This window comes from Mytilus californianus, unplaced genomic scaffold, assembly GCF_021869535.1.
Source record: "Mytilus californianus isolate M0D057914Y unplaced genomic scaffold, xbMytCali1.0.p SCAF_3, whole genome shotgun sequence".
Classification (NCBI taxonomy): Eukaryota; Metazoa; Mollusca; class Bivalvia; order Mytilida; family Mytilidae; genus Mytilus; species Mytilus californianus.
This window is the reverse complement of record NW_026262679.1, coordinates 76,805,984-76,833,498: the sequence shown is the minus strand read 5'-3', so window position 1 is coordinate 76,833,498 and position 27,515 is coordinate 76,805,984. Positions and strand designations below refer to the sequence as shown.

The 27,515-nt window shown below is 31.0% G+C and overlaps 2 protein-coding genes across 12 annotated transcripts in view; one reads left to right on the top strand and one right to left on the bottom strand.

Annotated features, from left to right (window-relative positions):
- Positions 1-16,366, top strand: part of LOC127733238 (death-associated protein kinase 1-like) — a 90,174-nt gene extending 73,808 nt beyond the window's left edge. For 6 of the 7 annotated variants that reach the window (XM_052242547.1, XM_052242546.1, XM_052242550.1 and 3 more), the window contains 12 exons: positions 455-553; positions 1,573-1,671; positions 2,816-2,914; positions 4,152-4,253; positions 4,877-4,975; positions 5,347-5,424; positions 6,029-6,224; positions 6,608-6,718; positions 8,079-8,273; positions 10,827-11,089; positions 11,416-11,604; positions 13,407-16,366. In XM_052242547.1, coding sequence (XP_052098507.1) covers positions 455-553; positions 1,573-1,671; positions 2,816-2,914; positions 4,152-4,253; positions 4,877-4,975; positions 5,347-5,424; positions 6,029-6,224; positions 6,608-6,718; positions 8,079-8,273; positions 10,827-11,089; positions 11,416-11,604; positions 13,407-14,636 — 2,760 coding nt within the window. In that variant the 3' untranslated portion in view covers positions 14,637-16,366. The remainder of the gene's footprint in view (positions 1-454; positions 554-1,572; positions 1,672-2,815; positions 2,915-4,151; positions 4,254-4,876; positions 4,976-5,346; positions 5,425-6,028; positions 6,225-6,607; positions 6,719-8,078; positions 8,274-10,826; positions 11,090-11,415; positions 11,605-13,406) is intronic. The other variant, XM_052242549.1, reaches the window with a different exon arrangement.
- A 5,177-nt stretch (positions 16,367-21,543) lies between these two features.
- The window catches only part of LOC127733244 (transforming acidic coiled-coil-containing protein 1-like), a 44,486-nt gene continuing 38,514 nt past the window's right edge, over positions 21,544-27,515 (bottom strand). For all 5 annotated transcript variants that reach the window (XM_052242563.1, XM_052242564.1, XM_052242566.1 and 2 more), the window contains one exon: positions 21,544-25,623. In XM_052242563.1, the coding sequence (XP_052098523.1) occupies positions 25,558-25,623 (66 nt within the window). In that variant the 3' untranslated portion in view covers positions 21,544-25,557. The remainder of the gene's footprint in view (positions 25,624-27,515) is intronic.

The window sequence follows — 27,515 nt, the reverse complement described above, 5'->3', positions numbered from 1 at the left end:
TTGCAAAATTTTGATTAACACATTTGAAACAAGATTAATTAAATATTATACACATAGTACCAAGGCTTCCAAAACAAAATTGAGCCAGCCAGACATTTTTTTTTACAACAACTTTTAATCTCTTTTGCTTTTGCAACTTGAGGCATTCAGGCCAATCTAGGTCGCAATGATAGGGGATCAAGTGTAAGGATATGGTCTTAATAAATGAATTTTTTTTTCTCTTTATCACATGAACTTTTGTATAGGTTCATTTCAGTGTTACTGGTTCTGGACATTTATTGAAAGAACAGATTGTCTGGCAAATATGGCCGTTTTGGAAGCCCTTTGTGGTACCCATTTTGAAGTCTATTGAACTAATACACTTTTATTTCTTTCACTCTTTTTACCTTTTATCTTTTTTAGCTGACATATTAACTTTTTAGCTGACATATTAACTTTTGTTTTATATATCTAGTTAGGTGATACTGCCTTACACAGTGCTGCCTGGCACGGGTTTAATCAGATTGTAGCTTCTCTGTCTTCTGGTGGAGCTGATCTTAACAAACAGAATAAGGTAGTTACTAAAACACTTACATACAAATATTTAGTTTGTATAATTTTGTATAAAATTTGTTCATTAGTCTAATGATCAATATCATCCTAATCATGTGACAAGGTTCTTATACTTATATGAAAAGATGGCAAGAATTAGATGGAAGTGGGAAAACGTTCCAACATAAATGTTAGAAAATAGGAACAGGGATAGACTTGCTACAATTCCCTTTCTTTTATTTCTTTCTTACTAATTTATATGTTTACTGAAAACTGCCAGTATACTGAATTAAACTTTTAAAAAAAAAAAATAAGGAAGAGACATGTAGCAAGTCTAGAACAGGGATGACAATGTGTATTATTCAGACGATACATACACCTGTGTCACTTTTCATGTTTATTTCAAAAGAATATGCTTGTTTTTATGCTACCCCCAGAAGATTATATGAGGAGCTTATAGTAGCTGCTTTGTCCATTTATACTTCCGTCCATCTGTTCAGGATCTTAAACAAATACTTCACAGATGAAATCTTGAGATTCCCTTGCTAAATTAAAATGAAACTTTTATGGAAAAAAAGGAAGAGGAAGAAATCTTACATATATGAATATAAGTCACATATTCGTGGAGTAAAATGAATAAGTAATCAAACGATGAATGATTTATATACTTGAAAAAGGATCTTTTATGATTTCAAGATAGAAACCTGCTGCTCCAAGTCAGGTTCAGCAATTTCCGGGTTTTCTATGAGCCATCATACAATTTGCAGTGTTGGGAGCTTAGGTTCACCTTACCACTTCTACTTTGTTTTCTTATGCTACGATTTGTCATCATGTTTTTTTTTATTTTGAGAAAAAAATGGTTTTATATTGTGATGTATGTAATCCACATAGGAACAGACATTTATAGTTGTAACGCAAAATATATATTAAAGAAACATTTTACATCAGTCATGGGCTATTTTGTATAGAAACAATTTAAGCTAAGATGAAACTTGTTTTTTGTTTTAATTATTTGATATAACGTTTTTTGTTTGTTCGTAGGATGGAGAAACATCATTACATTGTGCCGCAGCAAGGGGATACCTAGACAGTGTGAAAACCCTGTTAGATAGTGGTGCTCCAATCAACCAGATAGACAAGGTATGAAAAAATCAGGCTAAGGGGTCATCAGGAATGGTCAGAGCATACTTAGAAGAGGTGCTTGCATTAACCAGATAGACAAGTAAATAAAAGTCCAAATCATGGGATTATCAGGGAGGGTTATAGGTTTCAAGACTTTGTCAGATTTAAGTAAAAAAAATTCAGATGTTGTACCATAACTTAAGTTTGCTGCTTGGATTAATTTACTGGGAACTTAACATAATTATCGGAATTTATGGAGTTGATGAACATGACACGCTGTTTTATTTTTTAAATTTCCGATATTTCATTCCAGAGTTATGTACCTTTGATGGTCAGATAAATAAAAGGCATTTTTTAAATGTCATGCACTAGTTCTAGTATGCTTACTACAAACTTAAAACTTTTGTTGGGATTGATCAATGTAGACTGGCTTTTGATTTTGAAAATTTCTTGTGTTGTTGTGTGTTAGGGGACTTTTAACAATCATTTTTGACACAATATTTATATGCCTATGGGTATCCTTGTGATATTTTAAAAGAGCTAATTTATTTGCTTCTGATTATATGCCTTTTTAATATCTCATTTTAATGATGCATCAATTTCAATGTACACAATAATCTGTGCTCTTGACGCAGCTGCTAATTATTTTTTCAAAACCTATCCTGCACATTTTTTGCAAAGAAAAACATTCACTAATTTACAGTACTTCATTTTTAAGGATGAAATATATACAAGGTTATACTGAAAGTAGAATTGAGGCTAATTGATTGAATTTGATTGAACAATATGTCAGTTATATAATGGTCAAATTTGCCGTATGCCATCACATTTTATAGACACAGTTTACTTTGGATTCATTATTTATCGTGGATAGAGGTGATCAGGAATTTAAATGTTCAACAAATTACAAATTTTCTATAGACTTGTTCGCAGACTTTGGCAAAACCATGAAATCAAATATTCCTGGAAAATGCAAGTTTTCCTCAATCCACGAAAATAAATGAATCCACAATAATTTGAAACCAAGCTCATTCAGGACGATGGTGCTTCAAAATTTAAAGTGTAAGTTGATGTTTATCTGAAACCTTTTACTTTGGCCAGATTATCATTCACTCTTTCTGTTAAGGAGATTATTGTTGACTCTATAATATTTGTTTTACAGATGGGATGCACAGCATTACATTTGGCCTGTAACCGTAGACACAGCAACATAGCTATGTTATTACTTCATGCTGGATGTAATATTGATACTGTAGAAAAGGTCTGTATGGTTTATATAAAGGGAAAATTTGGCAAAACTTGTATATTAATATCAAAATCAAAATATCAGAAAAATGAAAAAGGTACAACAGTTATATATATAACACCTATCAGATAGTTTGGAACACTTATGGTGGCCATCTTGGAAGCCTTGTAAGCCTTTATAGTCAAGTTGGACACAGGATCTGTGTTTAATCAGATTGGAATTTTTAAAATTTATTTTATTTTCAAAAGAAATGTAGTAAATATTAATCCATGAATTCCATTGGAGAATGATAGATCTTGGCTAGTGATCTCTGACCTGTAAATATGTACTTTAGAGAAGATACCCTCTTCAGTTCCAAGCATACTGAAAACTTCACACATTGTTAAGAGAATAAATACATTTCATAAGCACTACCCTTAAAACTACAGCAATGAAAACAAACAAATCAATTGTTTAATGATTAATGATAACATGTACCACTTGTATAATCAATTTGACTTTGAGGCAGATTGTATTTAAAACAAAATAAATTTTACATTATATCAAGAAAAATGGGTAGAATGAGTTCACAATTATTTTTTCTATTTTGAGGCTTGAGGATTATGTCATTGTAGTTTTTACAACTGATAAGGTGATTGATAAATCTCTTATTAACATCAGAAACTTTAAATAAAATAATTGATTCATATTTTCTTTCTTTAATCGACTAATGATTTTCAAGTTCTTTCATTTTTTGGCAGCCCAATATTCAAAAAATATTTAAAAAGTTTATGCACTCATATGATCAGTCTAATTTTGAACTTAATTGTAAATGATAAGTACTGTTGGCATCAAAGCAATTTTTTCAGTGCTTTCATCTAAAACAGTATGAAAGCTTAGTGTCTTGCACTTTAGTTTATAAATGATTTCATTTAACTTTAGTCAAATTAAAACTATGAAGGAAAGAAGATATGGGGATAATATAAATGAGACAGCAACATAAAAGCACAAAAGACCGAAAAGAAATCTAGAGGTCAACTAATTTATTGAAAAAATCAGCAAGAATAATTCATTATTTATCAAGTCTTACACTTAAAATATGAGCAAAGTTTAAAATCAGTAATGAAATATGTAAGATGTTATGTGCATGCTTTCCGATTTTTGCAAGACTAATTGTTTTATAGAGAAATAAACGGCATGTGTGGCTCTCCTATCAAAAGGTGTGAATCATGGAATCATTGTTGTTTTAAAGTAAACTATTTGTGTTTTGTAGGAGTCTGGTGACAGCCCTTTACACTGTGCTGTAAAAGAAGGTATGACAGCAGTGGTTCAGACGATGTGTGGTTACGGATGTCAACCTAATGTTGTCAATAAGGTAATTATATCCTCTCTCTTCTATATAGACTAAAACCCTGACATACATTGTTTTTCTAACTTAAATTTACAGTAAAAGGGTGATGGCATGGCTTTTTATAGGTTTTTTCATACAACTTTGGTGTGTTAAACTTGACCTTAAAAAATTTTTTTAAATAGTGCATTGATCACTTTTATGTCTGAAGTATTCTGAAATGAAAACTAGATATATATGTAGATTTGTAAAGATGCATATTAAATTTGTGAAAAAAAAGTTGTAAATATTGTCTTTAAAAATTATCTTGAAAAGTATAATTGATAGACATATACTATGAACAGCAAAGTCATCTGCAATACAAGATAAAAAATACTATGAACAGCAAAGTCATCTGCAATACAAGATAAAAAAAAAAGAAGCTTATGACTTAAACCATCATTCGGTCTGTACTTGAGCTATTTTCCTTTAATGATGATTTTTATGAACGTTAGATGTTTTTTTGGTAAAAAGTGAAAAAGGTAAATATATATATCAAAATGCCATATTTTTGCCTGGTGATCAAATTAGGATATTAAGATACTCTTGATATTATTTTGCCTCTATCTGTTTAAAATAATTCAGATATTTTTTTTGTTTAATGCTTTTAGGTAGGACTTACACCATTACATATAGCAAGCAAAGATGGACATTCAGAAATAGTCAGGGCATTGTTATTAAGGGGAGCTAATCCAGACTTATACTACAAGGTATTTTATGTGTGTAAATGATGAATGAATAAATAGTAGCAACAGGCATAATTGCATATGAATGTCAAAATGTTTTTCTGGCATTATACTCCAAAAAAAATAAGAGTTTGCCAAGAATATTTTATTGATGTAAACAGAATGATAGGTGTTTATCTTGAATGTTTTTACTGGCAAACTGACCCTGGAAATATATACTGTACATAGGGAGCATTTTTGTTAAACAATAACGCATCTATATTTTATAGAATAGATATTTCAAGAAAGCTTTTTGATAACTTATTGAGATTTTGATGAGAATAAGGTATATTGATGGAAGTTTTAATATGATTTATAATACATTATGTTTACAATGGAAAATAATTAATTAACAGGATGGTGTTACAGCTGAAATAATGGCATTGGCTCAAGGTTATACGGACATCTCTGATATCCTCAGTAAAGTCAAAGGGGTGAGTGATAATTATATTCATTGTCCTTCCTTTCACCTATATCACTGCTCAAACGCTCCAGAATTCTCGTATCATGACTTTTAAGACATGAGCAGACATTATCAGTGACATCACAATATGTAAGGAGACTTTATCAAGCTTAATGACGTCAAAAACTGTAAGGGTGGATAAAAAGACCAGAAATTGAAAGATAAACAGATGATCTGGTTTTCTACATATTGATATCGTAAAATATCAGTGACTCTACACAATGTGAGGCTTTTTTGCTCGTTCGCTGTGCTCACTTGCCAAAAGTGTTCACATTTTAATATCAGTGTGTAGAAATCCCAACAATCTTTACATAGACATCTCTGATATCCTCAGTAAAGTCAAAAGGCTGGGTGATAATTGTATTAAATAAAGGGGGATCATTGATCTGTACAGAGTAACAAAATGGACTATATATTCATTCTGTTTATTTAAGTAACTTTTAAAAAGAAAATAAATTAATGAATTTCAAAATATTCATAGATTATGAGCAAAGTAAGCATAAAATCTCCTTCAGTTAAACCTTAAAAAATAAACATTGAAGAATCAGTTTAGAAATTGTTTAATCTTCTTTCAGGACAGAGGAGAGGTCTATGTAAGCCAGTTGGTGCCATTACCTCAAGCATTATCTAGAATCAAACTGAAAATATTTGGTGCTAGTGGTGTAGGGAAGACTACATTTATTGAGTCCATGAAATGTGGCATGTTTTCTGGATTCTTCAGGAGGTCATCTACTAAACTGTCCAGCCAATCAGCTACGAGTTTAACTAAAGGTAAATATATTGTGATAACTTAAGGGGAGACAACTTTATCTGATTATTCAAAAAGGAGAAATTTATAAACTTACAAAAAAGGCATAAGAAATGCTGATGTCTATAAATATCCCCAGTACTGTCAATTATAACATACTTGGACATCACTGCAACTTTTAAGTAAGTATTTTGCTGATATACAAGGATTCTTTTGCAGAAATTAATATTTTTCACTTAAAGAAGTGGATTGTAGTTTAAGACCTCTGCTTTTATAGGAAAAAATCAATTCTGCTTCATATATTTTGGTTCAGATTAAAATAAAATAAAATTTATTATTGGTGAAAGTTTTTTTTGAATGAAATAATTGTGTGAAATATACTACTGGTGCTTTATTTTGTATTCAGGAAGAGATGGCAAGCTGTCGCGACAATACAGTCTTCCTATACCATTGACATATAGTGTCAGTAATCCAACATACACCAAGGGCATTAATGTACAACAGACAAACATATCAGGTATGTTATAACCAACATTACAGTATCGTTATCTGTGTTACTGACAAAACTTTTTCTGTGTCTCTTTCTTCTGCTTTCGTACCACCTACAAAGATGGACAGTTAAACATATCTTGCACTTAGGTATGTTATGGCAGATTTCTTTCAATCTGACAGAGTTGATAAGGGAGTGCTGTGTAATAGCCCCATATTTTTTTCTTCAATTTTGACCTTTGTCATTTCAGAGTTATGATATCAAAGTCTTTGATTAAAACACTCATTGATTACTGTATAAAATACTTTCATTTAAGTATATTTTTGATAGAATTTAAGATACCATGGAGCATCAAAAATCATAAGTTAAAGATTGATTGATTGATTTGACTGTTGGTGTTTAACGCCACTTTCGACACTATTGGCTGTATCGTGGTTGTCAGTTTTTATTGGTGATGGAAGTCTGGAGAGAACCACGATTTTTGGCAGGAAAACCAAACATCTTAGTCAATTAAGTTTGGAGTCAAATGCACCTGCCATGTGCGGGGTTAAAACTTACAACCTCAGTGTTGACAGTCTAGTGATACAGTGGTGGAACTACATAGACCACTCGGCCACCGATGCCCCTCATTATTATTAAAGAAGGACAGACATGAAGGAAAGGAAAAAAGTAGTAATTGTTTTACAAATTCAAACAAAAACAGTAAAAGTACTATCTTCATGATTTCTGTTGAAATTTATTGTGTCATGATGTATAAATGATTAGATGATTAAGTATTGAGAAAAGTATGACAATATTAATTCATCTTCCAACCCATGAACCTTACTTTTGTTTATATTACAGGAATAGGAGAGCTGAGTATATGGGATTTCTCTGGTTATGAACCTTACTAAATGTTGTTTATTTTACAGGAATAGGAGAACTGAGTATATGGGATTTCTCTGGTTATGAACCTTACTTAATGTTGTTTATTTTACAGGAATAGGAGAACTGAGTATATGGGATTTCTCTGGTTATGAACCATACTTAATGTTGTTTATTTTACAGGAATAGGAGAACTGAGTATATGGGATTTCTCTGGTTATGAACCTTACTTAATGTTGTTTATTTTACAGGAATAGGAGAACTGAGTATATGGGATTTCTCTGGTTATGAACCTTACTACATGTTGTTTATTTTACAGGAATAGGAGAACTGAGTATATGGGATTTCTCTGGTTATGAATCTTACTAAATGTTGTTTATTTTACAGGAATAAGAGAACTGAGTATATGGGATTTCTCTGGTTATGAACCATACTTAATGTTGTTTATTTTACAGGAATAGGAGAACTGAGTATATGGGATTTCTCTGGTTATGAACCTTACTTAATGTTGTTTATTTTACAGGAATAGGAGAACTGAGTATATGGGATTTCTCTGGTTATGAACCTTACTACATGTTATATGACCATTTCATGGGAGATACAAACTGTATAAACATAGTGATGTTTAACTTGTGTGATGATGTTGCTGAGCAAGTGGCCCAAGTCATATTCTGGCTGGGGTTCATTAAAGGCAGGATTTCGCCACAACTACCATTAGGTAAATTTTGATTAGCAAAAAAGATATATGCTTTAAGTATGCTGTCATGGTCTGAAATACTTTTTAACTTGTAAAATGCATCAGGGGGAGCTTACAACTGTAGCCAAAAAAGGTCACTGTGACTTGTATTTCTTGCCTTCATGATTTAGATTTTATATTTGAATTCAGATACTAAGTGATCTTTCAGATTTAGTTTCAGATAAGTAAAGTAGGTAATCTTCGGTCATATTAATCAGAGTAAGTTGACATCTTTGGAAGTGTTAACAGCCTCCAGTCTATAGAAGAAAAAAGTAAATTAACAAAAATACCGAACTCCAAGGAAAATTCAAAACGGAAAGTCCCTTAGCAAATGGCAAAATCAAAAGCTCAAACACATCAAACGAATGGAAAACAACTGTCATATTCCTGACTTGGTACAGGCATTTCTTTATGTAGAAAATGGTGGATTAAACCTGGTTTTATAGCTAGCTAAACCTCTCACTTGTATGACAGTCATATAGCATTCCATTATATTGACAACAATGTGTGAGCAAAACAAACAGATATAATAGGCGAAAAAGTCAAAAATTGGGGTACTTTAATGTACATTTTATACTTTATACTAGGTACATCATTTAAGATACTGTGGATTCATTATTTTTATGTGTACTGATTTTGCGTGGATTGAAGAAAACTCATATTTTCGTTGATATTTGATGTCATGGTTTTCAAACTACGTACAAATTTCTTGTAGGATTGTACGTAAAATTGGAATTTTACATGCAATCCTATAAGAAATTTGTACCTTTTTTGAACATTTAAATTTCTAGTTCGCCTATTCCATGAAATCCACGAAAAATTGGTACTAGATACCAAAGCAACCTACCAGCATATATCCAAGTTAAACTACACATCTTCTTTACTTATGTTAGATGTGCAAGTTTGGTTTTAGGAAAATATATAACTTGATGTTTTGATACAATCCAACAAAAGAAGGTCAATGTAACCTACATTGGTTTTTTTTTCATTCTTTAAATCTTTATTTCAGCAATAATCCAGTATTTAGGTATTTTGATTCCTCTTAATGTTTGATGTTAGCTTAGATGTTGTCATTATAAGCTTTTCCATTTTCAAAATAAAGTTATTTTTTATACTTCTATAATTGTATTATGTAATATTTCAAATAATGTTAACAAGAGAATTTGGGAATTCCTAAATTGGTTTTTATGTATATTTGACAAAATTAGATAATTCTAAACTTTGTTATTTTAATATTTTCGACAGTAGGCTTTTTACATATAAACGATCTGTATTGAAAATGACAATTTTTAAATCCTCAATATGTCATTTCAATTAGAGGGATTTTTGAAAAAATTCATAGAAAGAATTTAGAGTTTGAATTTTAGACAGAAGAATGATCAGAAATATAAATTAGCTCATTTCTTTGAATTCAGATATTTCAGATGAAACAAATACCAGTTATGATGTAATTAAAGGTACTTTGTTTTTGGTGTAAAATCTAATAATGGTGGTCTTTTTTTGTTGTTTTTAGATTAAAGTGTAGTGGTGCAATGAATTTAGGATTTTCATGTTAGTAGTGTTTAAAAGTAGTTACTAACTGAATTTAATTGTTACATGGCCTGCATTTTGCTGTTTCATGGCCTGAATCTGAATCTAGTTTTTAATGGCCTGAATCTAGTTGAAACTAAACCTGATTCTAGCTGTTACCTGAAATGAATTAAGCTGTTACATGACCTGAATCTAGCTGTTACATGGTCTGATTCTTGCTGTTACACAACCTGAATCTTTTTGTTACATGGCCTGAATCTAGCTGATGCATGGACTGAATCAAGCTGTTGCATGGCCTGAATCTAGTTGTTACATAACCAGATTCTAGCTGTTACATGGCCTGAATCTTACTGTTTCACTCTTGTTTTATTGATTTCAGCTCATTAAAATTTTGAAATAGTTCATGATTATATTGAATTTGAACTTACCAATTTTTAAGAAATAAGTTTAAAGAAGTGAATGGATTTTGCGGTAAAATAATTGTGAATTACCTGGTAATTCTGGTATCTGAACCAACTTCTTTAAAAGGGATTGTAACAATTGTATATCCGCAATTACTGAAAGGCAAACAATACTGAACAATCAAATAGTCCAAGAATACAAGTAACTCAATATCATTTGTTTTGAAAATAGACAAATGAACATGATATAATCTGTTGACACAGAGATATGTCCCACCTGTATTTAATTTTGATTCATGTAGTATAATGCAAATGTTGAAATTAAAATGGCAACACCTTAACATGTGAACTTTGCAAAATTTCAAGTCCAAGGACCGTGACTGAGGAAGTGAAGCCAAATAATTTCCATGCCAATGCTTATACAACTGCATATTAAATGTCATTGACTTACCATTATTGATTCCCCTTAAAGTGACCTATTCACAAAGTTTAACAGATGTTGATGTCCATACTGGAAACATAACCTCTAAGTCTTCCCTTATCAATTTTGTTATAGATTTAGTAACAATCTGTCTTGATATATAGTCTATGAAATTAATTTTAGGGTACAGTGGAAGACTGCCTGTTAGACCAAAGATCTTACTGATAGCCACACATGCTGACAAAGAGAGATGTCCTAAGAATTCTAGAGGAGAGCATACTGCCACAGACAATATAAGGACAGTATATAACAGAGCCCAGGAGATGTTTGGGTCAGATATAGAGCTAGTGGACAGGATATTTATAATGGATGCTCATGCTGCCTCATCTCATGATATGAAAGCAATTAAACATCAGCTGTGTTTGGTAAAAGGTCAAATTTCAAAAGTAAGTGTACTTAAATTGTGTCCCCTGGCTTAGATGAAATATTTATAGCTGTCGATTCATCACTTTACTTCAATAAGTGTAAATTCTAAAATAAAAGTAAATTTTTAAAGGACTTGTTTACATGACCTGAAGAAAATTTAAAAAAAAATTGTTGTGTTATGTAAGATTGTGTTGAAATTGATATGAAATACTTACAAGATAAAAGAGTGATCATTTTGATAAGTTGTAAACACACAAATTATGGTTTTGAATACACAAGTATAGATTAATAATGCAGCATATGTGAGTATAGAGACACAGGCTACATTAATGTCTGCTCTTTTTAGGATTTACCAAAGTCCAGTAGATTTTTTGATGCCATGGTGTTGCAGCTAGTGTCATGGAGACGAGCATCTTCATCATTTCCTGTATTGTCCTGGCAGCAGTTTATTGATTATGTGAGGGCAAAGGTCAATCCATTGGCTGGTGATGAACACATGAAGCATTTGGTTAAACAGTTACAGTTTACAGGAGAGGTGAGTTTTCCCCTTGAACTACACAATACATTGCTTAGACAAAAAATGCAGCTGAACAGATTATAAGCAAGGGGAGTGTCCCATACAAAAGTTTAAAGAATAGATGGGTTTTCGCTTTAACTTCTTAATATGATATCTGAATAAATTCGAAAGGTGTCTATATGAAATTTAGTAATACTGAATTTTTATACTGGTTACCTATGTTCATCTGCAAAACATACCTTTCATATTTTGCTCAGTACTTGCATATTAGATCTTATTCCTATTTCCTAACATGTTTCATAATGGTAAGTTATACTGTGACACATATTTTCAGATCTGTCAATTATCTTCTTCCTGTTCTGCACAAACATGTTCTGAACTTTGATGTCTTTTTAAGCAATTTTTATTGCATTTTTATTAACAACTACTACAAGTCATAGCTTGGTGGTGATCTTTGGTACCCGGTTTAATATTGATTTGATATTGGTAAGCTCAAATATGTGCTTATCTACTTTCTGTTGTCTGCCTCCACATTGTTTGATAATACATAAATAGGGTTAACAGTAATCACCAAACAGTAAACCAGACTACAGAAACAGTGTATATGTATTTATTGACTCAAAGGCAAGAGCTGGATATAATTAAATGAGCAGTGGCTCACACTACACCATGTTATTGTGTTTATGATTAAAACTTTGAACAACAGACACAAAATACAAACACAAAGTTCCTCTATTTGGGAAACTAAGCATTATTAAGATACATGAACAAAGAGCCATAATACCAAAAATTACAATGGTATACCATTGCATTCAACTTTTTTCATTGGTTATTACGATGATATGATTCAAAGGGTATTTAAGTATATGGACGCTATGTTTCTATTTATATATATATTGACGGTCAATATTAAAAATCTTAAAAACACTATGTTTCTATTTATATATATAATATATAAATGCCTATATATATATATTTATATTGCTGGTCAATATTAAAAATCTTGCATAATACAATATAAAATACATAGAAAAAACATTAAAGTCCATTTCCATAAAACACTACTACATATGTTATACATAAATTAAGGACTTTCACTCAGTCAATAAGTTATATATGGACCAGTTGGATTATATTGAACCTCGGACTTCATCCTCAGTCAATATAATCTCAACAGGTCCATATATAACATATGGACCTCGTCAAAAGTCCATAATTGATAAAAATTGGTAAAGTGTTTGTTGGGCCACATCTTATAAAATCGTCATATAGTGATACTTATTCTGTGAACTTCTTCCAAAGAAGAAGACTGTCTCACAGGGAAATTGTTTGATTTATTTTGATATGAGCAGAAGTTGCCAATGAGACAGCAACCAAAAGACGCAGAACACAGAAAGTTACCTGGAGGTCAACATACCGATTTTGCATTATTAAAGGCAATATTAGAATTATGACTTTGTGTTTATTGTTATTGAATAACAATACATATTAGAAAACTGACATTTCAGGAAGGACCCTGCTTGTACATTTTTTCTGTGAGACACAAAACAAATAATTAGTATTGAATCGACCAAAGCAATACATGATTATGGGGTTAACAATTTTCACCAAAATGTTTACACCAGGAAGTAAATCAGGATATGTTCTACATTTTAATATCGTCGTGTTTCAATAAATTAGTGTATTTTTGCTCAAAATTTGTGATTTTTTAACAAAAACCAACTTTGACACCTGGAATAGATTTGGAATAGCATGTCATACCTATCATGAGTTAAGTTCACCAATAATGTGATTTACAAATGTACACTTGTTTATTTCAGGTGATCTACCTTGAAAGTGATACTGGCCAGGATCTCGTTGTACTAAATCCACACTGGCTCGGTAGTGATATCATAGGAAATCTGATTTCACACGAGAAAATCATCCAGTCTCGCATCACTGGCTGTTTTACCGTAGATGATTTCCAGTTGATGTATCCAGAGACTGATGCCTTAGACTTGTTGCAAGTTTTAGAAACATTGGAAGTTTGTACTCAGTGTGACTCAGATGGAGAAATAGAATATGAATTCCCATGTCTAAATTTTGTAGAAACTTTAAATGGTCTCTGGCAGAGAGATACCAAAAGGTTTGGAGACGGTGTATATGGTGGGGTCCGAATACAGTCAAGTCCGTTTTATGTGAACCAGTTAGTTCATTTGTTTCCAAGGGTACAGGTTCTTTTAAGACGGACTGTTCTCCATGAGACTGAAGATCCCGAGGCTGAGTTGTATCAGTGGCATTATGGGTCCAAATACTGTTGTGCAGATTTAGAAGGAATGATAAGTATGGACCCAATGTTTGACTGTATTGAAATCAAAGTAAGAGGACCGAATGATAAGAGAACGCAAATTTTCTATTTTCTAGAGGATTTTATCAATGTTGTAGAACAGGTGATACTTAATGTTTGTCCTGGAGTTTGTACAGAACGACATATTCTTAGTAGTCAGGAACTTAAGGACCACCATCGAAATGTCCGTGCATATTCACCGAAGGAAATGATAAAGATGCAGTTAGAGAAAAAAACATGCTTGACTCTGTGTGATTCAAAACAAGAAGAATTCTCAGACATTGTTTGCATGGGTTCAAACGAAATAGTCCAAAATATCTGTCTCGGAGTAGATTTACCGGTATCTCATTTAACAATACACTCAAGACAACGCCTTGCTCAAGTGCTTGATCCTGTCGATAAGATGGGTCGGGATTGGTGTCTTCTAGCAGTGTCGTTAGGTCTTGAACATTTACTTCCTGTTTTAGATACTATTGACGGGAATATAGAAAGTAAGACGGACAGAGTGTTAGTGGAATGGTCAAAGGTGTGTACTAATCCAACCATCGGTCAGTTGATTTCGAAATTAAAAGAACTTCATCGTGAGGATGCTATCGAAGTTTTACTGCAGTCAGGACCTATATTTAAAGTAGTGGTTTATGACGATCATAGTACTGATGATAGCCAGGCAGCAGGCCCTACAGGGACTGATTCTACAAATACACTGTCCAATGTATCCAGATGACTAGGAGAGTCAAATTAGATCTTTTACAATTAATAGTTTACAACATTGATTCAGTATCATTGTAATGAAATGATATGATGTAAAATCAAATCAAACATATGTCAAATTTAATGCTGAAAGCCACACATTTGGAGTATTTTCATGTGAGTGAAGGAAAAAAATATTTTTATTGCTGTTTTTTACACAGCAAAGTATTTTTTTAAAGAAAATTACAAATCAAAACGATCAAGCAATTGTATAATAGTCCCAATCCAGATAAACATTCAAGTTTTCAAATGTCTAAAGGATCGATACGAAAGAGATTTTTAATTTTTATGTTCATTATGTATATTTTGTTCTTGTCATTGGTCAGTTTTTGTACTCTTAAACATTCCTCTACCACCAGTTTTGACAATCCTTAAGAAAATGTGTAAACATTATGATATTGGTGAAAATTGGGTATTTTCACTTTTCACATATTTAGAAAATAGTTTTTTTCTTGATCACTATGTGTTTTAATGAAATTTTATATTTTGCATTTTTATCAAATAAATTGCTGCGTTGAACCACCCAAGTATTTATAGGCTTTTCATTTGATAAATGATATTGTTACATAGTAAAAGAAAAAAAAAAATTTTGATACATTCTTATTTGAAATAGTGTACTTATAAAAAAATTTATGTAGGCCAAACAAACAAACAAACAAATTTTTTTTTGGTCATCAGACTAACCCCAGTTTTCAGCATTTCATTTGAAAAATAGAAAGTTGAGAATGAAATTCTTTGAAGTAAACAATAATGGTCTTGTTCTGTAGCATAAAGATAAAATACAAAGGTCAAAATTTAGTTTATTATAATTTAATAACCGTATACAATATAAAATTTTAATTTTGGTTGGAAAAAAAGATGATAAGTTGTGCTTAAATTCTAATTTGAAATAAGTATGACTTTTAAGATCTAAAAATTTTGTAAATTGTATTAGCAAGGATGGAATATAACATTCCGAAGCAAAACCTCAAATAGTTCAAAACTTAGTTTTGCTTTTTCTCGTATGTGCCTTATTACATATTATTGAACCATTTCTGTCTAGCTTAACCAAATGATTTTTTTTATAGTTTTATAAGGCTTTGAATTTGCTTTATTTTATCAATGCTTGATGAACCAAATGTATAACCCTACCTCATTTACATAATTCATAATAGAACAATCACATAATTAATAATATTTTTATTTTACTTGAATCTCACCTTGTAATGTTTCAGGTGGTGAGAATTATAGTAGTCTTATTACAATCTTCCTCATTTTATATTTAGTCATTTTAGTACAAAGTATCAAAGTTTTGTTAAAAGGGGTAATTTTTTTTTTTAAGTGTTATATTCAGAAACCATTTCTGTTGACCTATTACAAAACCATGTAAACAAAGTTTTATGAAGTCTGTCTGTATCGAATTCAATCTGTTCTGGACACCATGTGACTTGAACTGTACGTTGTATAGTCATTCATATGCATATTTACCTTAGTAAAGTGATAAAACCACAAAAGATATACAGTACGTGTGTGAAGATGAAATTGAATCAGTTACTATGTAACAAGGACAATATATTATTGTTATTGCAACTCAAAATACAGAAACCATATATTTACATTAAGCATGCTACTGAGAGGTCTTTCAGAAACTAATATTTTGGGATTCTAATGATGTATAATTTTTAATTATAAATGATTATTTGATATTAAACATAAATAATGATATATTGATTTCTATTTATGTGTGGTCATGATACTGTGGGATTCTGCAGGTTTTCATCGGTTACAATTTTGGATGAATACCTTCAACCTGGATATGAATAAAGGTAAACGTAAGTAAGACAGCAACCCTACAAAAATAGTTTTCCTTATACAGCAATATAATAATCTGCTGACACAGAGATATGTCTAACCTGTCTTCATAGAATTCAGAAAAAGGCCAGCAACATTGCTAATTAATTTAAAGTCGCTGGACCATGAACTAGTGGGTAGGTCCTTGAAAAGGTTAACAAACTGAGATGTACAAACAGTAATGTAACTTCATAGAAAATATTGTTGTTTATTGTAAGTAGTTGCTTTCAAACTAACTTAAGCATAAAACTTAACATTGAAAATTGCTAATTAATTCAAAGTCACTGGACAATGACCTAGGGGCAGGGCCTCAAAATAGCAATCACACTGATATGTATTGATAGTATTAAATGTAACTTTATATTAAATATCAATGATCTATCACAAGTAGTTCCTATCAAACTATTTTTTAAAAGCATAAAACTTTACAATTGTTGACGATGTCGTCGTCATCGCCAGAGAAGCAATCCCTATGTCTTGCCTTCCGCAACTTTCGTTACAGGTGAGATAAAAACTAGTTTTTTTTTATGCCCCTGCCGTAGCGGAGGGGGCATTAAGTTTTACCCTTGTCCGTCTGTACCTACGAATGTCCCAAAATTGGTTTCCGTTCTCTTACTTAAGTTTGCCTCAACCAAATGTTATGAAACTTATACACAATGCTTGTTACCACAAAACACAGATCAAGTTTGAATTTTGATGGTGTCACTTTTACTGTTCTAGAGTTATGCCCTTTTACAAATGGAAAAATTGCTGAATTTTTCCTTTCCATTCTCTTACTTTAGTTTGTCTCAACCAAATGTTATGAAACTTATACACAATGCTTATTACCACAAAACACAGATCAAGTTTGAATTTTGGTGGTGTCACTTTTACCGTTCTAGAGTTATGCCCCTTTACAAATGGAAAAATTGCTGAATTTTTCGTTTCCGTTCTCTAACTTCAGTTTGCCTCAACTAAATGTTATGAAACTTATAAACAATGCTTATTACCACAAAACTCAGATCAAGTCCAAATTTGGGTATCGTGACTTTTACAGTTCTTGAGTTATGTGCCTTTATAACGTTATATGCAAGCGGGGGCATCATCTGTGTCCCATGGACACATTCCTCATTTATTTGTTTATTATGTCCTATATTTTCTCATTAATATATACCCATTTTTCCAAGACTAAAGTGAAGCTTTGAATGGTAATAAGTCAATACTGCTTTGAATGAATTTAATCAGGATGACAATTGATATTTATAAGTATATATAAATTATTACAGAGAATACAACACAAGTTTCTGGAATAACCTTCTTCAGGGACACTTGAGATGATCATCATGATGAATTGGTGTTTTAATGTCCAGTGCCAAATATTACATGCATATCAGGACAAGAAAATATTAATGTGATATAAATAAGAACCATGTTTTGTACTTGACTGACATGCTGAGCTGGATTATTAACATAGGTAACAGTACAAAGGAAGACATGCCACCCTACCTGACTCCATTATTCAGGACAGTTTAGATCAAAGTTTAAAACACCAAATGCACTAAACATTTGGAACATGAAAACCAAAAGCCCTAAATCAGTCAGAATATAGACAACCTGGAATGAAACCAAAACTATATTTGTAACTAATCCTAACTACGGTACATACCAACAAGGGTGCACACACTGTGGCCAGTTTGATTATAACTGAATAGTTGACAATCTTTTAGATATAGTTCAGTGGCGTAGCTTGACCCTTATTTCTAGTGATGCAAACGATTTGATACTTGGGAGTCAAAGCCTGACACAGTTCAAAGACTGTAATGTGGGTGGGAAATGAACAGTTATGGCTATTGACGTGACAAAAAAATGTAAAAAGTAGATTTTTATACAGGTTTGATTGTTGTTTGCCTTACATCAAGGGAAAAATTGTTCATGCCTTTTCAAGACAAAATTAACCATATTCAATAGTAAAGGTTCTGCAGAGTGTGTCGTCCAGTATATGAGCATGAATTTCGACTGCAACCGCGAAAGGAGAGCATGTTTGACAAGTACAGAGATTTTGTCATCCAAAAGGCCCCCTATGGATCCCTGACAGATTTGTTTCAAGTGTTCTAGATCTGATACGCATTGATTTATATATCGATGTTCAGCTCTATTGATTAAATTTTATTTTTGGTATTCAAAGCAAAACAGTGACTGATCAGAACAAATATAACTGACACAACCTTGACCACCCATAGTTTGCTTTCGTACAGATTCTGTGATGTTCAAGTTTAAGATCAACCATGTCTTGCAACTTTATAATGTTGCGAGATGCATGGATGGATATAATATAACTGATTGAACTATGAAGCCTAGCTCATACATGTATGAATCAAGGAACATGTCAGTGAAAGGGTAGAACAGTTAGTTACCATGGGAATGCCAAGTGTCTGTTGATAACCAAATCTATTAAACGTAAACAAAAATCAAGCATCATGTCAGTTTCACAATTCTGACCTCTTGTTTGAACCACTTTTGTTACAAGGTTTATGTTGTCTGTTTCTAAAACCAGAATTCTGTATCTACCTTGGTCATTTCAGGAAATATAATTAATCGTTAGATTTTAAGTTGATTAAGGAATACTCGCATAAAGGATAAAGAAGTCATATATTTTGAAACATCTTCACTCTCAACTCTATACATTTGAATAAACGATACATATTTTATCTATCTTTATCTTCTCTATTTTTATTGATAAAAAATTTGGTGAGGCAGTTGCCTCATTGCCTCAAGGGAAGCTACACATCTGTAGTTCTTACTTTACACACCAAGAAAATAATATTGATCAATGAACAAAAAACAGATCAAGGTCATGTATACCCAGTAATGATTATATAAACCAATCATAGTTAATCTATAGAGCTGATAGTAAGAGAAATTAACCTATGCAGAAAAACTTAAAATTATCATTCAACCTTAAAAATGAGGTCAAGGTCAGGTGACCCCTGTCAGAAAAAGATGAAACTTAGATAGAGATTCATATAGTTGATTTGTAACTTAAAGCGATTGAGAAACTGACCCAAGCACAAAAAACTTTATTTCATCATTGAACCATGCAAATGTGGTGTGGTGGTCTGTGAAGACATGAACATGTTACAACAATTCTACAAACCAAATAAATTTGACCTGTTATTTTAATTGAGAAACTGACTTAAAAGAGGAAAAACTTAAACATTGGTCATTGATACTATGAAAATAAGGTCAGGTGACCCCTGTCTGAAGGACATGTACCCTTACTATGATTTAAATGAACAAATATAGTTTTCCTGAACTGAGAAGTTAGAAACTGATCAAAGAATGGAAACATTATGTTGCTCTGACACCGAACTATAAAGAGGCAGGTCAACCACCTTAAAATAATCTGTAAACCAAATATAATTTACCCTTTACTTATAGCAGCTTAGAAACTGACAGAAGCATGAAATCTCAACATTGACTTTAGTAGTCATTGAACCATGATAAAGGTGTAAAAAAAATGTGACATATTGCAGATGTAAACTTTTGACCATAAACCATCCATTTACAAGTAATGAACTGTCTAGCTCTTTTTCATCTACTTTTTGAAATATCAAGCTTTATACAATTAGATAGCACTGCTGCTGCTGTCACTGATTAATTTATCTATCTCATATTCTAAGGTTTTCTTTACAAGTGAAACAAAACCAAGGTTGCTATGTTCAGCTAGTAAAAATGTACATACAATTACTGTAGCTGTATTTCCATTGAATGAAAGGACAGACAAGGTGATGACTATTTTGTTGAGGGGTGCATAAAAAAACTTACCTGATAAACTAGTAGAATCACTGCAAGTAATATGGGGAGTATTGGTTCTTTGATTGACACAAGTAAATCTAGAAGGAAACTTTCTTCATGGGTCTTGTTTGAAAATCAGACTTTTCCTTAACAAAAGAGTCCGGACAACTTATGATTTTAGAATGTTCAAGCTGTGTATTGGCTTCCTTCGTTATTACACAAGAAACCGAAGGAATTTCATTTTATATCTGTCTCCAATAAATGTTCTACTTGCCATGTTTCAGTGATTCTGACTTATGCTCTTGCAATCATTGAGGAACTGATTATGAAATACTGCAGTATTTACTATTTCTGAAGTGTAAAATGCTTTGGAATACTTGGATAAGGTACAATCCTCTGTATGTCAGTTTGCCTCCATTTACAATTATGATTTCTCTATTCTTTATACTATATTACTATCCACTCTTATAAAAGAGAAGTTTTCCTTTTAATAAAATAGCCTTTGATAAATCTTGGTATAGCTATATTTGTTGCAATGTTTACAATTCCTTATTGCATAATTGGCTTTTATTAACAGATAAATGATTGTTTCTGTTGAATTTATTCCTAACTTTTATACTCTGAATAATTTAGAGCTTGAAGACTGTGTGTTGCCCTTTAGATGACTTTTTGGTTATTTTTGTCTTTGGGTTGCTGTTTCATTGATGTATACCCCACACAATTTCTCATATTATATAATGGATGCACATCGATCACCATTATGATTTTGAAATGGAGTCAAGGTTGCTGACAACATTTACCTCAATCCAAATCATAAGTGGTCATTTGTTGCTGCTTATCATTTTTGGTTTTTTTTACGTTCACTGTTTTGTAGTTTGTTCTTGTGTTGTGATGTTGCACCATTTTCCCCGGTTAGGGCAGGGTTGGATGCCCTCTTACATGTTAACCCTGCCATATTCTGTATGTGCCTGTTCCAAGTCGGGAGCCTGTAATTCAGTGGTTGTCATTTTTTGCTGTATATAATATTTGTTTTGTACATAAATCAGGCAATTCATTTTCTAGTTTGAATTATTTTACATTTGTCATTTTTGGGCCTTTTATAGCTTGCTATGCAGTATAAGTTTTGCTTATTGTTGAAGGCCATACAGCTACCTATAGTTGCCAACTTCTACTTTATTTGGTCTCTGGTGGAGGGTTGTCTAATTGGCAATCATACCATATCTTCTTATTCTTATATTCATATGTGAATCTAACTGGAGAAAATAACACAGAAAGTCTCAAGCTTTAACAATATAATCTGAACATAATCACTGAATTATAAACAGAATGATAAATATTAATCCCAGTCTTTTAGCACTTCTTATACAACACAGAATGCCATACCTAGATACTTCAAAATTTAAGGTACATTAAAAAGTTCATACATATTGAAAAAGCTGATTGGACAGTATACAATACACTGACATTGACTTTACTATTGTCAGTTAAAATTAAGGTTTCCTTTTTAAAAAAAAAAACAACCCTTCTTTGACACATGTAGTCATAAATGAACAACATATTTTGGTTTTCTTATTAAAAAAAATCTAAATTCCTAAAATTTAAAAAAAAATGTTTTTACCATGCTCACTGCCAAATAACACAAAAACCATGAAATTAAAAAGAAAGTGTGTTCATTTCTAATTCTTAGTTTAATTAGTACTAAATAGAATCTGTTAAGAACTTTTAAAATATAATAAAATTCAGCATTTTTTTTCATATAAAAAATTAAAAGCAGTTCAATATAAGCATATTTAAATTTGATTTCTCTACTGAAAACGTAAAAATTGTATTACATATATACTCTTACATGTCAAAATTATTCAAGATACAATATACTTATATGTGAAGCTTGGTATTATAGTGGATACTTACATACCATATACTTAATTTCTGACCAATCAAATCTACTGTAGATTCGTGTATTTTTGTTGGTACCAATTTTTGTGGATTGAGGAAAAGTAACATCTTAGAAGATATTTGATTTCATGGTTTTGCCACAGTTTGATCACAAGAAAATTTATAGTTCTTTGGAACATTTAAATTTATGGTTAACTTACATGTACTCATGAAATCCACAAAATTTGGTACCCCACGAATAAAAATGAATCCACAGTATTAGACAAGCGATTTTTTAAAACTGAAACCTACTGAAATCCAAATGCTCAGGTGGAAACCAGTCAAGTCATCAGATTCAATTTTATGTTGATTTCAACAGCTAAGAAATCATACAGCTCATATATTAGTCCATATATATTCTATGAGTTGCACAAATCTAAGTATATGGTAAGCCAGTATTGACAATAAAACCAACAATTCTGATATCAATATGTATGGTTGATGAATGACACAGAAAATAAGTAATTTGTTTAAATGAGGTACATCATTGGTCACTTACACATTTATCACAAAAGGCTTCATTGTATCAAAACTGTACAATAACATGGACATGGTCAAATCAATAAAACATGCACAATGTCTTAACGCTAACATAAACATGCACAATGTGTAAACCCTAATGTAAACAAAATATCACTACCATGCACAATTGTCAAAACCCTAACACAAACAAAATATCACTACTGAGATCACCATAACAATGTTTACATCAATATCTATTTCTGTCTACTCAAGCTCATTTTATTCAAACCAATTAACGTCTGCTAAATGGTTTACAGTGCAATAAAATCATTCATTTCAATCCGGGTACAATTGTTCAGGTAACTAATGTTATGAGGGACAAAATTTATAAGGACTTAAATAATAATTCAGTTGTTGGTATAAAAACTCTGTACTGTCAATTGCATTTTCATAACAGACATTTTCCTTTATAGAGGTTCAACTATTTACAGTTAAATCTGGTACCCCTCATCTATAAGCTCATCACTAACTGGAAACCAGTAATATACAACTTTTTTAGCAATATACAGTGGACAACAGAAAAAAAACCAGGTATCATTAAACCTTTTCATAAGGATAATATAGCAGACTTTATTAATGAGAAGTTAATGTATGTATCTAATACAGTCTAGTTTTCAATTTCACTGATTAAGTCAACCTCCTTTACATACATTAAAGTAATTGGTTCTCTTCATAGCACAAATTGTTTTAAATTTGTATATTAAATCATTAATTTGACCTTGAACTAGTATATCTAAGGAAGATTTTCAGCATTTCTTCTCAAGGTAACAGACATTTTATACCAAACAGAGACAGCATTGAGACATTTTTTTTTGTTTTACATATAGTTAATTCATAATCCCCCCTTTTTGTCTTAATGTTATCAAAATTCACAATCCAATAAAGCTATACAATTAAAATAACCAATTTGAAAATAACATTTAATATGGCAGATTTTTTTTTGTTAAATCACAAATTTTTAATATATTTTGAAGGATTCTTTGTGGTACATAGAAATATATTGATGTAAAGCTCATTTAAAATGCTTGACATGACTTTTATATTCTTTGTTCAATTTCTGTTGATCAATGTCATGGCTAAGTAAAACATGAACAACTAACCATACTAATATGTATATTATAAATAAATATTTTAATATTATAACTTCTTACACATACAAAATATTAAAATTTCAATCTGTTTTTACAAAACAAGTTAAAAATAGCAATGATGCAACACATGATGATATGACAAAAATGTGGTAATATCTAAGAACTTACGACAGTTGAAATATAACAAATAACAAATAACACATTTACTTATTTATATTTGCAAATATCCATATTTTGTTCAAAATTGTAATATGACAAAAAAGATTAAATAACGTTTTAAAATGGCACAATTATTTTTTAAAAGGTGTATATCCGATTATAAGAAGCATAAGCCAAAAGCCATATCTGGTTATTCAGAAGTGATCAGGAGGTGCTTGTACTTAAATACATTTTATTTGCAACTGATAAGCCTATCATTTTTATAACTGATAGCACTTGAAACTGAAATTCCTCAGGCAAATTTAACATAAAACCAACTGCATCAAGCTAGTACCTATAATCAATCTTGATTTCAACATGTAACATTTGTTGAACAGCTCTTGATGACATTTTTTTAAAATGAAAAGCTACATGAAAATATAGATAAGTCTGAAGCAATTTTGTGATCACTTATGTCTTTAAAAGATATTTGCATAAATGAAAACAAATATTTCAATCTCATTTCTACTTTTGTATGTTAAAACAAAACATTGTTCTGCCTATGACCTTTGAACAGTCATCATAAGCAACAAGACCTTGGATAGTTTTTGTTCAGATATGAGCTAACTCTGATGATGAAATTTTTAATTTTACAACTAAAAGTCTAACCATCTACAATTATGAAGTAATTCTACAATAATCAGCCATTGTTCAATAGTAGAATGGACTACATATACAAATATTTGCTGCATAAGCTTTGGAACACATATGGATTTTGCACGCAAGCTATGTGATCAGAAGTTTGCACTTTAAGTAGATAAAAATACATGTATGATCTTAATTCTCATTTTCATTCATTGACAATTATACTTCATTATAAAATGCCACTGCACATACAATTAATTCAGCAGAGTGCTTCAATTTAAGAATGAATCAAATAAAAAATAGTTACCAAGGGGGATAATTGATATTTTCAATAGACTAATTATTACCTCCCTTTGATATAATCATTTTGAGAAAATATCTGCCTATATTTTTTTTTCACATTTTTGGAGTTTATCAAAAACAATTCTACGTTATGTTTATCATACAGTACCAGTATTCAGAGTTGCTTAAATTTCTGTTGAAATTAAATTTGAAATACATGTTTGAATTAAAAGTAACAATCATTGCCACACAAAAATGTATTTAAAATCAATTTGATGCAAATATTCCAACATTTAATGCATTCTCTATAAAACACATAAAGAAAAATCAAAGCTTATATTCAAAACTGACCAGTGGTCCAAAATGCACACATGTAATAAATCTAATTCTTAAAAGTCCCTTAAGGACCAAGAACCGTATTTCTAATAACAAGTTTGAATTTAATCTTTTTATTTTTTCTGTCTGTTTTTTTTTTTAATAACTGATTACTAATTTGCTCTATATACCAATGCAAAACTTCACAAGGCTTATATTACAAAAAGCAATGAAATTTAACTATTGATTTCATTTGTTATTTTTCTCAACTTAAATATATTTTTGTGCAGCATGCAAATGTCTCTCTCTGACACACGAGATATGGATCATAGCTATAAAAAAAACCTGTACATTCTATTAACATCAATCTGACCCTACTTTAGATATAAGTTCATCACATATTGCAGTTAATTCTTCATTTTCTTTAACCTGAAACATTTAAAACATAAAACATTACATACTAAATAATCATTCTGTATAGGACACATACATTTCAGAGGCACATTCCCCATTTAGTGATATTTTTTTTTACATTGTTAATGGTTGTTGGCGTTTGTCAGGTCAAATCAGTTTATAAAAAGCCAAGAAAATTAGGTTCTTGGTGCTTTATAATTTGCACATTCCTGCTTATAAAGAATATTTTTTTTACAGTATCTACGACTACGTAGGTATTTTATAATTTCAAGCTGTGATAACATCCAATTCTCAAATCATTATTTGATTTATACAGAGTAATCCACACATAATATGCAATGTAAATCTAGCAATGAGCATAATTGTGTCATAAATTTCAAACTATTTATTTGAATGTGTATTATTGTATTATTATTGATTGATAACTGTATACTTTTGGATGCACCAATTTTATAGTGTTATTTTCATTGTAATGTGTTATCAATTGTGTGAAGACTTATCACCATATATGTTTCATTCACAGATTTGAACAGGAGTACAGTAGACTCTGGCAAATCGGATACCCAAAATGTCAGCTAAAAATATCCGATTACCCGATATATTCAATTAGACGATGAATGTATATTCATTGAATATTCTGCAATAATGAGTAGATATAATCCTGAGATGTTACTAACCCTGACAATTGCTAAATATGTGAAAGGGCTGGAGGATTGATGGAGTGATTTTTATCAGTTACATCACCACGATGTTTGTGTAAAAAATTATCAGCTGATTATGTAATGATTAAATTTGTTTGCAGTTTTTAAATCCTTTATTTATTAAAATAAATCAAATGTCCTGAAATATTTATGTGAATTATTATCTACCATCCATAGTTTGTCTTTATTTGTTTTGTAAGCAAATTAATATCCATTATTTACATTATCACACAGGTAAACTAATTTGGCTATAAATAGATCTAAGCATGTCTGTGTAGAATCTCCAAACTAAAATCGTATTTGTTATAATTTTATTTCTTTAAATAATAAAATTTAAATTTATGAAAATAATCATGATTGATAAAATATTATTGCATAAAGTTTACGTTTTCTGAAGTCTATTTATATTTAGATCATAGTTCTAAAGGCTTCCTCACAAATTTGTAAACATCCAAAATGGCGTCCATGACATGTGGTTACTTTTGCACATGCGAAAAAAATATATCTGACAAAAGTCAGATTTCTCTTGTCAAAAGGGATTTATATTTATATTGCAATAAATTATTCAGAAGGAGGTACATTCAGTTTAGATTATATTTCTGATTCTGTGAACATTTAGAGTTTAATAAAAATTCTCCAAACAGCAACGTCAACTCTTGAACTTGTCAACTGAGTCTTGCATATTTTATAAATAAATTTAAACCATTTGAAGTAAAAGGGCATCTAATTCACATGACAAAGGAAGACAATGATTAAAGACAACAATTTATTAAGAAATAGTTCCTTTTATTTAGTAAAAACAAAATCTTCTTGTCTGCAAGATTGTAAATTCGTAACTTCCGGGTCCATTTCCTGTCAGAAAAACATTGAAAATATCCGATTGTGCATGGTTTTGAACAAAATGACCTGAATATTCTTATCCGATTTGCCGATATATTCTTATATCCGATATTCCATTACACGATTAAATTAACATTAAACATATAGGGAAGGGTTTGGTGTTTTGAAATAATATTACAATAGCCGATATATTCGTTTAGCCGATATCCGATTAGGTGGAGTCTACTGTATATCATGACAGGTGCCATTTGAGCAGCAGAATTGTTTATCCTTCTAGACCACCAGGGTTAACCCCAGGATTTTGGCAGAGTTCATATTGCTGATTCATTTTAAAGCTTGAGCATTTGTTAAAATGTAAATTATGTC